Source organism: Globicephala melas, chromosome 2 (assembly GCF_963455315.2).
Source record: "Globicephala melas chromosome 2, mGloMel1.2, whole genome shotgun sequence".
Lineage (NCBI taxonomy): Eukaryota > Metazoa > Chordata > Mammalia > Artiodactyla > Delphinidae > Globicephala > Globicephala melas.
Genome location: NC_083315.2, coordinates 146,992,916 through 147,011,373, shown reverse-complemented (window position 1 = coordinate 147,011,373; position 18,458 = coordinate 146,992,916). Strand labels below are relative to the sequence as shown.

The 18,458-nt window shown below is 37.9% G+C and overlaps 1 protein-coding gene across 31 annotated transcripts in view; it reads right to left on the bottom strand.

Annotated features, from left to right (window-relative positions):
- Positions 1-18,458, bottom strand: part of SIPA1L1 (signal induced proliferation associated 1 like 1) — a 501,244-nt gene that overhangs the window by 99,799 nt on the left and 382,987 nt on the right. For all 31 annotated transcript variants that reach the window (XM_030831557.2, XM_060294975.1, XM_060294973.1 and 28 more), the window contains one exon: positions 5,190-5,364. In XM_030831557.2, the coding sequence (XP_030687417.1) occupies positions 5,190-5,364 (175 nt within the window). The remainder of the gene's footprint in view (positions 1-5,189; positions 5,365-18,458) is intronic.

Below are 18,458 nucleotides of genomic sequence, written 5' to 3'. Positions count from 1 at the left end.
ACCCCTCGCCCCTCGATATTCTTCTCACTGTTCTGAGGATTGAAACAATGCATATGAAAGTATTAGCCCATAAAGATGCTCAAGAAATGTGTTGATCAGAACTTAGAATTTTGTGCAGTTGAGATAAAAAGTGTAGCTGCCTTAAATAGGGCCTTTTACATATTTTAATTTCTTTGCCAACTGCATCTCAGTAACACTCAAAGGAAAAACCTTACACTATAACACAGTTTAAAGTTTAGGAGATGAAAAAAGAAAACTTTTCTTCATTCATCAGTCTCTAGAACTCCAAACAGTCCTTTGCATGTGTGAAACATTTAAATAATGCTAGTTTTACTCCCTTCTTTATCAAAGGTTAAATATTCCAAATAAAGGATTTATTTTCTTTATGAAAAGTCTTCCATCTCCTCTAAGATCGTGAATCTCAATGATTTTTTTTTTTTTTTTTTTTTTTTGCGATATGCGGGCCTCTCACTGTTGTGGCCTCTCCCGTTGCAGAGCACAGGTTCCAGACGCGCAGGCTCAGCGGCCATGGCTCACGGGCCCAGCCGCTCTGCGGCATGTGGGATCTTCCCAGACCGGGGCACGAACCCGTGTCCCCTGCATTGGCAGGCGGACTCTCAACCACTGCGCCACCAGGGAAGCCCTCAACGATCTTTATAATACTGCTGAAAAATGGGGGAAGCAACAAGCATTCACTAATATTGTGGCAAATCAAAGAAGGCAGAGCTTTGAAGGAATGCTTTTCAAAGGGTTTCTAAGTCTCTTACGTGTTGACTTGACAAACATGCTTCATTCGGGAAATAATTTCCCCAATAATAATCCATACACACAGCTTAAAATGGGGGTGGTCTCCAGCTTTCAAATAATAAACTGCTTGGTGGGAAGCTTATTTTCGTATTTACTGTAGTGTGAGGGGATGGTAATTATCTAGAGGTTATGCCATCCAAATAATGAAACAAAAAAAGGAGAAAAAAATTTACTCCTGAAAGTTTCTTCACTGCAGAACTGTTCCAACCCCTGACACACCTGTAGCTTGTTTGCTGGAAGTCCTTATTTCTGAGATGGAAACTGGACTTTGTATGGAACACTGGGAAAAAGAAGAAATGGTTTGACAGTTCCATCAATCCTTCCTTTCCTGAGCCTCTTCCTCCTTTACCGAAGTACTAAAATCTGAATATAATTATAATACATGACAAGTGGAGATGTCTCATGAGACGGCTTGAGTATTTTTAGCTCAAGGGCTCGAGAGAGGGGAAGATACAGCCACAAGGCAGAGCTCTGCGGGCTTCACTGTACCTAATTCTACATTTACGCTTTCTCTAAACACGTCATTAACCGTAACACTAGGACCTGTTCTCCCTCCTTAATGCTTACTAGCTGCCTAACCTTGGGCGCGTTAGTTGATCTAAAGAAGCCAATTCTGTAAAATGGGGATAACTGGTATCTAGCAGAGTTTGTGGGGATTAAATGAGATGACACGTAACAAGTGTCTAAGACTTCTACTTCTGGCCATAACAGCACTTGGTAGAGGACCTGCTCTCCCGTTGTAAATAAATAGAAAAATAGACAAAATACCTGAAACAACCTTTTTTCAGACATTTTACAATAGGCAGCATTGGATAGTGTTCCCTGAGAAAAAAGTATCAAAGAAGGTGAGCCCTATGATCCCCACCCAGCTTTCTACCTGGAAGTACTTTCCAAACAACGGCACGGCACAGAGCAGGGATCTGAAGAGGGGAGCCAGAACGTGCTGGAGGTCTGGAAGGTTGAGGCGGCTGATACTTGCTGGGCAGAATACCAAAGAAGAGGAAACCACAGGGTGAAAAGGCTCGGAAATCTACACAGGGGTTCCCTTGAGCCTTGGGCTGAATATTAAGCTGCACAAGCACAGAGTGAGGTTCCAAAAGCCAGGGAAAGAAAAAACATTCAGGTAAGGTACATCATGGTGACTACAGTTAATAACGCTGTATTTCGTAAATGAAAGTTGCTGAGAGAGTAGATCTTAAAGGTTCTCATCGTAAGAAAATAAAATTGTGTTACTAGGTATGGTGACAGATGTTAACTAGACTTATTTTGGTGATCATTTCGGAATATATACAAATACTGAATCATTATGTTGTACACCCAAAACTAATACAGTGTTATATGTCAATCATATCTCAGTTAAAAAAAGAAAAGAAAAGAAAAGAAAAACTATTGGGGAAATAACAACTACCAGAGATTTGTCAGCCAAACCATCCTCAAAGTTCACACAGGGGTAGAAGTCATTCAACTTCTGACTGACCACAGCAGAGATACCTCACTGAATATGCTGGTATTCAGGTGCCTTAGCAGGAGGGCTAAATTAGCCAGAGAGTAAAGGCTACTATAGGTATGCTTTAAAAAAGCCTAAGAACAAGATTCATAAAGATCAAGCTGTTCTATAATTAAATTAATTGCCCACCAAAATAAAATAACACTCTTTAAAGAAGACAACAAAATCCAGGTCCTCAATGAAGAAACATTCACAAGGTCCACTATCCAATCAAAAATAACCAGACAGATGAAGCAGTAAAACGTAACTCAAAAACAGGAGAAAATCTGTTAAAGGGAGACCCCAGGTGACAGGGATGATGGAATTAGCACACAAAGACTAAATAAATACGCTCAAGGCTCTAAAGGAGGACATGAACCTAATGAGAATAATATGGAAAATATAAGAAAAGAGAACTCCCCGCCCCAAAAAAGAAAAGAAAACCCAAATGCAACTTCTGGACCTGAAAATCACAATATCTGAAATGAAAACTTCACTAGATTGGATAACAGCAGATTAAGACACTATGGAAGAAAAGAAAAATACAGTGCCTTAAATGCATTCATTGGAATTACCCAAACACAAGCACAGAGGGGAAAAAAAGTTTAAAAATCGAATCACAACTAGTAAGTGACCTAATATATGAGTAATTAGAGATTCAGAAGGTGGAGGTGCAGAAAAATTAAAAAATGAGTTTGGCAAATAATATTTTAATTTGATGAAGACTACAAATCCACAGATCCAAGTGACAACTACATTGTCATATGGAGACGGAGCGATCCTTTAGGAACACACGTTCTGGAAAGCATTTTCTCTTTTTAAAGATCACATTGAGGGCTTCCCTGGTGGCGCAGTGGTTGACAGTCTGCCTGCCGATGCAGGGGACACGGGTTCGTGCCCCGGTCCAGGAGGATCCCACGAGCTGCGGAGCGGCTGGGCCTGTGAGCCATGACCACTGAGCCTGCGCGTCCGGAGCCCGTGCTCCGCAACAGGAGAAGCCACAGCAGGGAGAGGCCCGCGTACCGCAAAAAAAAAAAAAAAAAGATCTTATTGAAAGCGTTTCTTAACACAGCATAAAGTTAGGTAAGATGTGGTGAGCTTATCTCACAGTACACAGAACCAAGTCTCACCTCTGGGTGTGTCCTGGCCAGTAGGAGGCTGCTGGGGAGAGTGCAGAGGCTGGTTGATCCCTATTTCTGTGGTCTGTTATTGTTTAATACCCATTTAAGTGATGAGGCTAATGGTCTCTTCTAGCTTGGAGTAAGAGAGATAAACATGCATACTGTCTTCTTCAGGCTTTAGAATGGAAACACTTTCCTACTTTTCATTCCCTTTAGGAAACTTGACCCTCTGAAAGGATAAAAAAGGAAACTGAACCCTCTTTCCCAGGAGCTATGCCTCAGAAGGTTACACGGAGCCTTAAAGGAGAGTAGTTCAGTGAAAAGGAACCCTTCCCAGATGGATGTATTACATAACTGAAAAATGTGCCATTAGAGGCAGTGTGCTGATCCAGGCCTTTGCAGTTCCTGGCATATTGGGGCAAAATGTGCAAAGTGCTTAGTTTGCTTATTCCACTGCCTTACTCAGTGCCACACTGCTTAAGTCTGCCCTTGCTATACATTTCTCACATTGCCCTTCATCATCAAGAGATGGCTGGGACCGTGTAAATACACAAATAATAAATAATCTTACCAACTCCCAATCTGGCCATTCATTTGACAGAATCAAGGCGCTAATTACATTTTCTTCCCAGACCCTTTTAATAGCTCTTTGTGGTGCTAATTTACATAACACAACAAATCCGGACAACGTGAAGGAATTACAAAGGAAATGTCAAAATATCTTGATAAAAAGAGTTTAAGGGCATATCGAGATTTAACACATTATGCAGCTGCAAGCAGAGTATGGAACGTTCAAATAATATTTAAGAGTCTAGGCTATTTATGGTTTTTCATAGGTTCTCCTGCATGTCGTTTCCAAGTTGGCAACAGCAAAACCATGGCAACAGGAAATTCTTCCCTGCAGTAGAGTTTATGAATGCTTTTCTGTTTTCATGACTCAACTCCTTATTTAATTTCCTGTACAGAAAATCAGAGCGATTACTATAGACTGCAATACAGATGTGCTAATCCAAAGACCCTCTCAAAGAAAAACAGGTCACAGGTGTCTATGGATGGATTTTGAGATAAAATTTAAAATTGCCTTCACACAGACGCATAGCAGAAGTCAACATACTCTAGATACTTGAGAACATAACTCTTTTATTAAACACCTGGGAATGGGAAGGGACAAACCTCTATGTTCACGAGCTGTAGCTAAACAGACTGCTGCACTATTGTGCTTTGAATCAACACATTTTACGAGCCAAACTAATATCAAAGCTAAGCCTATTTGCTTAGAGATTAAGTTAGACTATGGACAATAATAACAGGAAATAAACAAAAATACCTCTAGATATTAAAATATAAAAATGATTAAAAAAACCATACAATGACTGACTACACAGATATGCACAAGGATTATGAAATGAGTTAGTGAAAGTCAAAAATTCTAGGGCTTGCAACCAGATGGTTTTAAGTTGCAGGAGTTTTTCAGCTAAATATAGTGAAATTTGTGCAACACTATCCAGGGGCAATTCTGCATGATCTCCATCCACTGCTTTCTACCTTCCCCATTTCTGATAACACTATTTTTTTAAAAGTCCAATCCTAGCTACTTTGACTATGGTCTTCAATTGTTTTAGAGCCACATCTTCCCTCCCTGGCTTCTTCCTCTCCCCCATCACCAGCAGTTTTCTACAGTAAGTGGCCATGTTGTTTTACAGGCAACTTATCAGGTGAACGTCAACACAGCAGGGGGACAATATGCCTAGTAGGAGGGTATAAGTATTTCTTACTTTTGGTGTCAAGCTGCGCACGATACTTCTCAAATCCTTTGAGCCGAACGCGCTCTCCCAATAGCTGGAGGAATTCCTCAAAGGCTGGGCCGGCTGATTCATTGTTGTACATCTCTTCTTCCGTGCTCTGTCCAGCTTTGCAGTACATGATGCCTACTTTCTGCTGATAGTTCAGCTGTGAAGGCAGGTGATACAATGCATGTAAATATAGGCAGACCCACTCCGTCCGCTTAAATGCTAATAAGTCTTGAGGGCCATATGCCCATCAAGTAAGCTAACCTCTTTCTTCTCTTGAGATCCTTCTGCTTTCGTTCTTCCCCTTTTAAAAAGGGAGTCTTAAGGATTTAAAAGTAAAGGTCTACTTTACGAAAGATACTTTATTTTTTAATTGAAGTACAGTTGATTTACAGCGTTGTGTTAGTTTCAGTGAACAGCAAAGTGATTCAGTTACACACACACACACGCAATCTTTTTCAGATTCCTTTCCCTTACAGGTTATTACAAAATACTGAGTGTAGTTCACTGTGCCATACAGTAGGTCCTTGTTGGTTATCTATTTTATATATAGTCGTGTGTATATGTTAATCTCACACTCCTAATTTATCACTCCCTTGCTTCTCCCTTTGGTAACCGTAAGTTTATTTTCTATGTCTGTGGGTCTATTTGTGTTTACAAAAGTTACTTTAAACTGTATTGCACTAAAAGCCCATTAAAGTTCTTATAAAATTTGGGGGGGGGGTAAAATTGGAAGAGACTTATCTCCTAATGCCACTTTTCCAATATATTAAATTATAAACCTTGGTTATATCTTTGTGATGGCACTACCATCAGACACTATGCTTTTCAAATATTTTTCTAGAAGACGAGTACCTGGATAGAAACTTTAAAAGGGGCCTCATAATGGCAAATCAGCTAGTGGTAAATATTCCTTCCTCAAATACAGCTAAAACAAAGCATTCAAGAAATTTAAATATGATATAACATTAATAGAAACACTCATTCATCACTGAAAAGTTTAGTCATTCTATAAACAAATTTTAAAGTTGTATTAGTCATTTAACACTAAATGAGTTTTCAATCTTAAAATTTAGACTTTTAATTCTCCAGTAAAATCAGGGCACTCCACATCACTTAAGCCTGTTTCCAGAGTGGCGCTGCAACCACTGTATCAGTAAATTTTTGTCTCATAAAAGGGAAGGGGGAAGAGAAGAGGCAAAATTTTAATAGCTAACATTTATTGAACAGCCACTGTCTGCCAATCACTGTTTAGTGTTTAACTTACATTATCTTATCCTCATAAAAGCCTACAAAGCAAATACTACCCCTGTTTGACAGATATGCAAAGAGAAGGTCAGAAAAGGGAAAAGCAAGTAACTGGTCCAGTAGCGAGAGATCATAAATTATCAGCCCTGTGATTCGGTTCTATTAAATATTACCAGGACTCGACCAGGCTTGTCGTGCTCTATCTCTGTCACTGCAACGTATGTCCATAGCCCCTTATTAGCAATGCCACAGTTGAAAACCAAATTTAAGCAAATACATTTGGCAGTAAAACTTGATATGAGCCGACAGCAATACTTTTCAATTTATTCCTCTTTCTGTGAATATTCATATGTTTTGGAAATATTAACGTGTTCGATTGTGGGGTGCCGCTCCAGACCCTGGGGACTATTACTCCATGCCGCGTGCATTTTATGATCCTTCTAAAGCTGGACCTTTCTTAATTCTGAAACATATCCAGCTCCTATTGTTTTACACAAGACCGTGAACCTGAGCAACTCTTTTTCAACTTTCTAAACCAAATGGTTCAGAATGGTGATAACTAGAAAATGTCATGACGGAACTCCTGCTTGCTTTCCCCCCTCTCCACTGCGCGCTAACTAGTTGACAAGGAAGGTTCAGTAGCTTTTACATGACCCATAGGCATGAGAGCTCCTTAGGACTTCTAGAATTGTGCAGAATTGATTTTACTCGGCCTACTTCCACAAGTGGAATGCAAAGTTCCAAATGTGAAACTTGCAAATGACTGGATATACCAATGTCGGAATCTTTTTAAAATAGCATCCAACCTTGCATTATCGCTGCTTCATTTTAATTATTAACAGAAACACATTTAGGATTTAGTTCCCTTTTTTTTGAATGCCACATGCAGGAAAGAAAAAGAAAGTAAAACCTACCACATACCACTGGCAGCTGGCCTCCTTCAAAGGTCTGAATGTTACTAATACTTAGAGGGGAACTCCCACAGGTAGCGATTTCATCTTGGCTTTAGAATTCAGCTGAGTATCCTATTAGGTCTCAACAAATAAAAAAGTAGTGGTAGGCTCTATGTCTGTTACAAAAGAAGTCCTTAATGAAGCCAGATTCTTACTCTCCCCCTGCAGGGAGAACTGTCAAAGAAAAGGAGCAATCTGGAGCTGGGAGTTATTTGCTCTTTGGCTCTGTGCCTCCCAGATCAGCCTTCTCATGCAACAATGCAAAACAAAAGTCACCCTGTTCAGTGGAAAGCATCGCAGTGATATTGGATTTGTAGGTGGCTTTTTAAACTTCTTAGATAAAGGCCTAAGATTTCACTGGGCAATATTCAAGAGGATTCATTTACATATATGAGAAAAGAGTTTGGAGAGAAGATAAGTAACGGAACTTCCCCCAAACCACTGTGGAAGCAGAATGCAAGGACAATGAGACAGAGTATTGCCTTCTTTTGACGGGTTTCTCACACTCTAGTGAGCTCCACCTGCAGACAGGAGAACAGACTGGTATTTGCTGGTTGTGAAAGGAAGGCTCCTTTAAGAGGATGAGGAAATTTGTTGGAATGTCAAATTTCCTCTAAACAGTGCCAAATGTCAGTGCTCTGTCCTCGAAGGTGACACTATGACTGTATCCTTGTTTCTGCTGCAGTAAAGTCGAGGTAGGTGGGTATTCTGTGAACTCAGGCTCCTAGAATCTTCAGTTAGCAACCCTGTTCCCTGCCCAGAATATGAGAAGTTGTTAAGGAGGAGTTACGTAAGTAATAATAAGGGATATTTCAAGAGAAAGAGCAAATGGAAATGGAGTCTAGAGATACGGTTTGGGGATTTTGAATTGCTCTGAGGTTATATAAAACACTATATATTTTTTGAGACAAACACATCTGTATGGGTTTATGTATATGAATATGTAATACCTTCCTGTAATGCTCAAAATAGAGTTATGATGACGCCAGAAGCCATCTTGGAAACAGGTTCGGTTTATCCACAGTTTAGGATTTTGCTTTTGGATGACTGTGAAGTCATGCTGTACAGTCCCATCCTTGCATATCTATTGTTCATATGGAGCACTGATGGAAGTGTTTGGACACTCAACAAATGTTTGCACTGTAAAAAGTGATGATGGTCAATCCAACAGGACCAAGGTTCTGTTTGAGATAAAAGCCTTGAATCTCAATAAAGAAAGTGTCTTTCAACACCCACCAAAAGTGATGTTGGGCTCCCACAGCTGGGAACCAACAGTACAAAAATTGCTCTTCATCTCATAAAATAGGCACTTGAACAAAGAATCAAAGAAACAGGTACTGCAAAATCTGACTTACGCAGCCCTGAGTTCCTGGAAAGATGGATGATAAAGTCAGAGCTGTCTACCAGTAGAAACAGGTTTGAATAACCAAGTTCTCAGAGACCTCTTAAGTTCCGTATTTTCACCTCTTCTTTCCTGATGTCACAGCCAGAGGAAGGCCACTGGGGGCAGCACAGACCATGAGAACAACCCAGTTCTTCCCTTCTTACAAAATCTTCTAAATTGTCTGATTTAATCCAGAGATTTAAAACAGTCACTATGAGGTATTTCATTGTCCAGCAGTTCTCAAAATGTGGGTCATGAACCCTTGAGAGATGCCTGAGCTTTGTTCTGGGACACAGTTAACTGGAAATAGTTTGATCCTTTCAGTTCTTCCTTTCAAACTCTGACAGGTCTTAATAGAGCAGCATTTAATTTGAGGTTAATTTTGCCCCATTATTGAGGCAAAGTCATTTTGAGACTTTACCCAATGCTATGTGAACTGTGTATGAGGTTTTCCAGATTGCCTGGTGGGAGCAGGAACGATTCTCAGCCAGCCAGAGGTCTGAGGATTTGCCCCCTTCAATCTGAGAGTGGTTCTTACCCTGGCCGCAAAGAGTTTCCTCAAATACATGCACTTACCAGTACCCAGCTCTGCAAATCTTTTCTCTCTCTGGACTCACATCTCAATCTCTACTCAGGAAGACCCCTGGGCTTCAAGTGGGTGCCCCTCCCAGCTCCGCAGCCTGGAAACTCTCTTCAGGCAGAAATCTGGTGCAATGTTACTGTTCATTTGGTTCCCACTTCCCAGAGACCACTGTCCTTCGTTGCCTGACTTCCAACGTCATAAAAACCAATGTTTTGTTGTTTTGCCTAGCTTTTAAAAGTTGTTTCACATGGGAAAGTAAACTAGTCCCTCTCTTTTAATCTTGGCTGGAAACAGAAATCTGACTCCATTTTAAAGTCAACTACTGGTATATAATTTCCGAACAGTAAACACTGCATCCATTTGAGGCATACACAGTTTAATGATTTCTAATAAACCTCCAACCCAATCAAAACACAGAACATTTCTATCACGCCAAGTTTCCTGGTTCCCGTTTGCTGTCCATCCCTGCATCAACTAACAGCCTCAGATAATCACTGTTCTTTTTTTTTTCCACTGTAAATAGGTTTGCCTACATTTTAAAAGAATATTTTTGCTGGGTAAAATTCCTAGTGAGAGCTATTCCCTTTCAGCATTCTAGAAATGTGGCTTGCACCTTTTCATTATGCTTTATAGCTCAGGAAATGGTTAATTTTAATCCAATTGTCTGTCTTACTGTTCCTCTTTGAAAGTATTTTTTCCTCTGGCTATTTTTAAGATTTTTTCTTTTAATTTCAGCATTTTTTCCTATGATGGGCCTACATCTGATTTTCTTTGTATTTATCCTGCTTACAGTAGGCAGAGCTCCTTGATTCTGTCTCAATTCGTGTGTTTCATCAGTTTTGGAAACTTCTTTACTGGTATTTCTTCAGACATCAATTCTGTCCCCAAATATTGCTTTAATTTCGCTTCTCCTCCTGGGAATTCCATTACATATATGTATTTCACTATGGCCCACATGTCTTTTAGGCACTTTTCTGTATTTCTCATGTTTTCTTGTATACATTCTTCAGTTAAAAATTTGCTGGTAACTTCAATTCATCAATTTTCTGCTGTGTCTAAAGTGCTTTAACCCATCTGCTGAGATTTTAACTTGTTTTTGTTTTTTCAGTTCTAGAATTTCAATTTGACTTTTTAAAAACAAATCCCAAGTTCTCCAGTGACCCTTGATCTCTATGTTTTATTTTTGCAGCCCCCATGAAATTAATGAAAACTCTGAACTGTCACCTAACTTCTTATCTGCAGTTTTATGCTATACTTAAGCCCCAAGCCTCTTACAAATCAGCAAATGTTCAAGGAAAAAAGTGCTGCAGGATGATTTAATTTTGATGAACCCAAGTTTCTCAATTATTTCTTTTCTAGAAGAGAAATAATTTTTGGTGTTATATCTAAGAACTCTTCACCAATCTTCAGGTCCCCCAATTTTCTCCTATGTTTTTGTCAAAAATTTTTATAGTTTTACATTTCAAACTATGATCCATTTGAATAAATTTCTGTATAATGTGTGAGATTTCGGTCAAGTTCATTATTTTGTCTATGTAATTGTTCTGGCGCCCTTGTTTGAAAAGCCTATCCTTCCTCCACCTTTGTCAAAAAAATCAGTTGGATATATTTGTGTGGAGCTATTTCTGGTTTCTCTATTCTGTTCCATTGATCCATGCATCTATCCTTCCAATAAGACACAGTCTTGATTACTGTAGTTATACCAATATAATATAATGTCTTGAAATCACGTAGAATGATTACTCCCACTTTATTCTTTTTCAAAATTGTTTTGGCTATCCTAGTTCCTTTGCCTTTCAATATAAACTTCAGAATAATTTTGTCTATAATTTCAAAAATCTTGCTGGAATTTTGATATCGATCGTGTTAAACTGATATCAATTAGGGGAGAATTGACATCATTAATAGGTTGAGTCTTTCAATCCAAGTACATGGTATGTTTCTTTATTTTATTTAAGTCTTCTGTGAGTTCTTTCATCAGTGTTTTGTAGTTTTCAGCATACAAGTCCTAAACATGTTTTGTTAGGTATATACCCAGCTATTTCATTTTTTATTGAAGGATTGTAAACGGTATTGTATTTTATTTTCAGTTTCCACATGTTCATTAAAACAGATCCAACTGATTTTTGTGAGTTGATGTTGAATCATACAACCTTGCTGGACACACCTTGCAATTCTAGAAAGTTTTTGTAGATTCCTTGGGGTTTTGTACATAGACTATCATGTCATTTGACATAGGGACAATTTTATATTTTCCTTTCCTTTATCCACCTGACTTTTATTTCCTTTTCTTGCCTTATTGTACTGACTAGAACTTCTAGTACTGTGTTGAATAGCAATAGAGACTGTGTACCTCCTTGACTTGTTCCCATTAAGTCTTTCACCAACTATGATGTAAGCTGTAGCGTTTTTGTAGCTGTTTTTAATCAAGCTGAGGAAGTTCCTCTCTATTTCCGTTCTTATCGTGAGTGACCACTATGTCGTTCCTTATCCCAAGTTCCCCAGCCAATCTGCTTCCTTCGTTCCACCTTTCAGATTCATGTTTGCTTTATATACAGTGTACAAGGTTTTTAGCTGTACTTAGCAGGAAGAATAGGGGAAAATTACATCTACCCCATACTTCCAAAAGCAGAAGTCCAAATTTATTTTTAAAAAACACTTTGTCCAGTGTTTCTGGTTATTCTCAGTGGGTGGGCTGGTCTGAGACAAGCTACTCTGCCATTACTGGACATGAAGACCTTGGTCATTTTTTCAAATCCTCATGATTCACATTGATAGCATTTACTTTGGCTTGTTCTTCATAAACATGGTAACTGTCTTAACTACTTCCTAAAGATTTACCACTGTATTGTCCTCCAAAAAGAATGACAAAGAGACTGGAAAAATTCAGTGTTGGGGGCAAAAAAATGGTAGGTAGAAAATTTATCTTCACTGAAATTTACTAACAAAAATTAAATTGCTTTAAAAAAAAATGACATATGGGGTCTTCCCTGGTGGCGCAGTGGTTGAGCGTCCGCCTGCCGATGCAGGGGACACAGGTTCGTGCCCCGGTGCGGGAAGATCCCACATGCCGCGGAGCGGCTGGGCCCGTGAGCCATGGCCGCCGAGCGTGAGTGTCCGGAGCCTGTGCTCCGCAACGGGAGAGGCCGCAACGGGGGAGGCCACAACAGTGAGAGGCCCACGTACCACAAAAAAAAAAAAAAAAAAAAAAAAAAGACATATGGATACTGGGTAGAAAGATCATTTTAAAAAAATCTGACAGAGATGCTGTCAAAATTATTTATATACATGTGCACAGACAGATTCTAATCTATTTTTATCTTTGGCATAATGTAAAGGAAATATTCTATACACACACACACAATAATCTTATCTAATAACATGCTGTGCAAAAGTTCTCCCAAAAATAGAAAGCTTCATATTGGGTATTAAAATGATGATTTATGTACTTGTATTGATTTGACATTAAGATGAATTTCAATTACACAGGAAAAGGCTCTTCATTGCAGCATTGTCTGTAATAGGAACACTGTTATCCATCTAAACGTCCATTAATAGAGGAACTAATGAAGTAAACTATGGTACAGCAACAAAACAGAATATTATACAGCCATAAAAACAATGGGAAAACTTTCTGTGTACTGACATAGAAAGGTCTCCAAAATATATTACTAAGTGAAAAAGCAAACGTTTACAGCATGCTATATTTTGTATAAGAAAAAGGGAACTAAGACTACATATGCATATCTGGTATATCTGTATAAAGAAACATAGGAATACATAAGAAACTAATAAAAGTGGTAATATAGGGGAGAAGAGAGGTGAGGGACAGGAACAGGGTGGAAATGGGATCCCTCAATGTAAATACTTTGATTTTTGGATCATTTGAAGATATTAGCTAATTAAAGTCCTGAATTTAAAGCACAATTCACAGTTTAAAATCAAGAAGACTGAAGTATCTGCAAACAGTTCCTCTGTCTTTTTGGATTGTGAACCAAAGAATCCGCACTGCAAGTCTTAGACATGCTGAGCTCCTTCAACTGCAAACTGCAGTCCTACCCAGCCAAACATCTTCCAAATGCTACTGCTATCAGTCATGTTAATCATAAATCTTACTACTGGAAAGGACCCCATCCAGTCACCCACCCCAGCCTCAGCCAGGCAAAAGAGCATGGATGAGCCCGTGTAATCATTACTTGTGAACAGACGAGACAAAGCAACCAATGCCACTGTCTCCTTTCTCTGACCTGAGGACAGTCGTGTATATGTCTTCCTGATAATGTACATATGGAACCCATCTGGTGGCCATCTGAACTTTCAACATTCATTAGCTGATACCATAATCTAGAAGAAGATTGAAATTTCAGAAATGGTCATTGTTCTGCCAAAGCTTCATTCATAGAAAACAAGTTTTGGAAAAATTGTTTTCCCTATGGTTCATTCTTTAAATCCAGCTGCCTGAATCGAAGAGGAAAGTGGCTAGTCAAACTCATTTATCTTCAATAGAATAATGCACCAGGGCAATGAACAGGCTAAGTCAGCAGAGAATTTCACCCATGCCCTTAATCAAAGGAACAGTGCTATTCATTATCAAATAAACACTGCTTCTTTCCTTACATCTATTCTTGAGATGTATATTACAGACCTAATTAGATATGATTACTTTTCCCCTTTCACTTCAATAACTTGAAGGGCAACATTTTAAATAGAGAATCCAACAAATATTTTCATTTCTTTGTATTTTTAATAAGTATCTAGAAAAACAGTGGAGATACTCATTTAGGTAAAATCACTACTGTGTACAGGAACCTTGACATTTCCTAATGAAAACAGGTCTTCCAATTTTCTCTTCTGCAAACTGGCAACTGCACTTTACTTTTAAGCTCTATTCTGATCCTATTTGGGTTTTACATGTTATACTTAATATTGGGCACTGTAGCCTGTAGCAATAAAACTTGGATCCATATTTCCAGTTCCTTCTCCCACTCAAGGGGAGGGGAGGGGAGGATGGGGTGTACAGTGTATTGGGTAAGAAAGTGGACTCTGGAGCCTGAATGCCTGGATGCAAGACTTGCCTCCCCCAGATCCTAATTGTGACCTGGGGGGGTCCTTCCGCCTCTTTGTGCCTCGGTGCTCCTGTCGGCAAACCAAGAACAATAATAGCACCTATATCAAAGGATTCTAAGGGTTAATTAAAATAATTCATGTAAATTGCTTCACACAGTTCCTGGCTTAGTCACTGCTCAGTTCCTGGCTTAGTAATCTGTTTTTATTACTGCCTTACACTCCTGCTCAGCAGGACTGCTTGCTGTCCCATAACCACATTCTGTGCTTCTGTCCTGCTGCGCTTTGTTCTCATTGTTCTGAGTCTAGACCACCGTACGGCTTATTCTCTAGTCTGATGAAAGGTCTGTTTCATCCTGATCCGTTTCATCCTGACCCATCTAACCAATCATGACTTGGCCCCACTGGCTTGTCTGTTTGCCGTTCTCTTATTATACTCGTTATATTAACCCTACCTTTCATTACAGTAATTTATGACTTTGTCTCCTTCAAAGGTAAGGACTGTGTCTTACTAGCCTATTTATTTTCTACAGTATTTAACAATCTGCAAAGAGTGGTTACTCAATTAGCATTTATTGAATTTGAAAAGTTACGCTTACTTCTGAAAGTTAAGCACAGTATATTATACTATCTATAACAGCAGCTTTCTCACAGGATGCTGATAAAGATGAAATGATACCTATAAAGGACTAATGAGTTATTATTTTATCATTATTCATGCGCAGTAAGTGCTTTACACGTGTGAACTCCTTGAAACAGAGCCTGGTATAATGACCTTTCATTTCTCTTGCACTGGGTAGATGAGATAAAGGTGTTTTTTAATGACTGATGAAGAAAAACGGCATTAATATGGCAAATTTAAAAGTAACTGAACTAGCCATATTATTTAAAAGTTGGCCTGAATAGATAATGAAATTCCTGATATTTCACAGTGTAGTGTAGAGGGCCAAAATAATTTGAGATGTGCAAAAAGAGATGAAAACTTGCAAATCTTAAAAACAAAAGGTAGTATCGTGCAAACGCGTACCCAGTGTTCAGGACTCCTAAGGGAAAGTGGCACTGCTTCTGAAAGCCTCGATCCTCTCAATCATAAAACAGGCCAATAACTGGAACCTACTGCCCACGGGTGCCGTGAGGATTAAATCAGATGATGTTGGTAAAGAGCTTAGAACAGTGTGATAAGTAAACATATATATTTATCTAATGTGTTTTCATCATAAGAGATGCTCTCAATTATCTAATACGTGAAGATGTAGGACCATGATGGAAAAACTAAATCCAGAGTTGATCTAAATTTGCTGGGTCACAAACTGCTCTAAATTCTTGACAAAGTGAAATCATTGGCAGGTTATTTCATCTTCTTATTGACCTTTAGATGATAATGGAAATGGACATCAATCAATAGTGAAAAACCCAGGAAGGTATCAGGAAGGTGAATGTGAAAGCATGGGTAAGCCACAAAGCATACAATCATTTCTTAAAACTTTGGGAATTAAAATACCTACTTCAGTTCCCACATAAATATCAGTCTAGTCAAATGAAAAACAAATTTTTATATTTTTGTGAAATACTATCTTTTATAGTATATAGATATAACTTACATCTGCTCTTCCGTTCATTTCATTTTTAAATGGTAAGATGAAAAAAAAAAAAAAGAAAGAAAGAAAGAAAGAAAAAAGCACCAAAGATCTGAAAGGCAAAATGCCACAATATAGCAAGCAAATAGTGTTTTCTTTATTTAAATAAAACTTAAAGGGAGATGTAGAAGGTCCTTTCAGTGAGTCCAGTTTTTTGGTATTCATACTATCAATCTCTTTAAATATAAGGATGTACAAAGCATGAAATTTCAAAAAGTGATGACACAGATGGAAACTAAAAATGCTTTGCAAAGATTCAAATGCATAATGTACTGCACTTACAAGCATTTCTTTTTCAAAATCTGTATTTGTAAAGGCACTGAAATAATTAGTTTCTCACAAGGATTTCAAGGCATTAATAAAATTTCCTACCAAAAATATGACTCCCCAGACTAAACACCTAAGTACGTGTGTCCTCTGTTTTTTATCAGTATAATTCTGGGCTTTAAACGCTATGAATATATAAACGGAAAGAGAGGCCAAGTGGTGGTGTCCCTTAGTTCAGATAAAGAGCTGCTCATACAGAATAGCAGGTTTTAAACGTCTAGATTCTACTGCCTAGAATTTAGTAAAATTTCCAAAATAAAATTGGGGAGACTCACCTAGACTGCCAAATTTTAATTTTGCCGGAAGGGATTAAAGAAGATGACTAACACATATTATCGTCAATAATTTATGAAGGAAAGGATAGTTTAATATCCCCAAGAATAAGAAACCCATCATTTCAGAATAATGGGCAGTTTTGTGAATTAAACAAATGTACCTTTAAGTTAACCTCATTATACTGCTCTTTCCTGTGTGGATGGGACCATATAGTGTTTATCACAGAGCAGCCCCATCTCCAACATTTTGTAAACACTAAGAGAGGGCACAAAATGTGACAGAGAGCCCATACAATGTCTACAATTGGAGCACCCATTTTTAAATTTAATATAAGTAAAACAAAGGGAAAAAGGAAGAAAATACCTCCTTAAAACAAAATAATCTGTTGAATTTAGAATGTGCAGTATATGATTATATTATCAATGTCTAAATGTTGTTCTTTTCCTTGAAAAGTGTAGTAACTGAAAAGACTGAATCAGTAAAGTTGAACCTAATCATTATTTTTCTACTCTTCCTTTGTTAGAATAAATGCTCAAAATATTTATTGGAAGAACAGCACACAAAATAGTTAAGTTTATGTATCAGTAGTCTTCTGAAGCATTCAAAGTGCTCAAATTTACATGTTATAAACATGGATACTCACAGCCTATTTGAAATATACATATGAAATAGACATTAGCTATGCTTTACAATAAGTGAGATGAATGGACAAAAGGAGCAGTGATTAGAAAAGTTACATCCAAATATTGGTTCCTAATAATATATTCCTATCAGCTGATTTAAAAGAGTGAATATTCCTTGAAACTGATTTTTTTGAACTACCATTCATTTTAATAAAATCCAAAATTTTTTCCTAATTAAAAAAATACCATCAAAATCTGTTTATAAAATGGAATTCAATAACTGGACCAATTTTACTTTTGGAAGAATTTTTAAAAAGTGCAATGGGAAAGCTACTACCACTCACTGCCAGGACGCAATATGGCTAAAATATTCAAAGAAAGAATTAAAATAAGAGTATATAGATACAACATCTAATAAAACTAGCCCATATGCTCAAATGATTCCAAGTAGAATGTGTATACACTCTCTGGTTAGTGGATTTTCCAGATTATAGTTCTGCATTCTCTACTCTTCCGCCTCCTCTATATGGATTATCCTATCACTCATTTGTATCTGGATCAATGGCTCCACATTAAGGTATAGGAAATATGGAAGAGAGAAAATCTTGAGCACTTTCATTTTATTACAAATTAGGACCCAGATTTTTTAAATTTTGAATTTTTTATTTAAACACCTCAGCCAAAATACATTTTTGGTGGTATTAATAGACTAAAAATTAAAGCTTTTAAGAATGGTGTGGAGTAGTGGCTCCCAGTACAGGCTTTGAACTTATTAACTGTGTGAACTTGGACTTACTACTGAACCTCTCTCTGTCTCATCTCTAAAATGGGGATAAAAATGGTATCATTCTCTTGGGGCTGGGACAATAGCTGGGATAACATATTAAGGTACTTAAAACAGAGCCTGGTGAATATGTTCATTAGTGTTAGCTACTGTTATTATTGTTATTGCTACTACTTATTCCTGGAGTATTTGAAAAATTCATTGCATTTATGGAAGATTACCAAAAGAGTTGAACATTGTTTAAGTACTGTATCAGTCAGTCCTGACAAAGAGAATTTCAACACATGAGAAATGTTCAGAGTTCAGAGTTAAGAAAAAAGAAAGTGAATAATTGAAAAGAGAAGATCCTTCACAAAAAATAGTATCAGTTTCCCC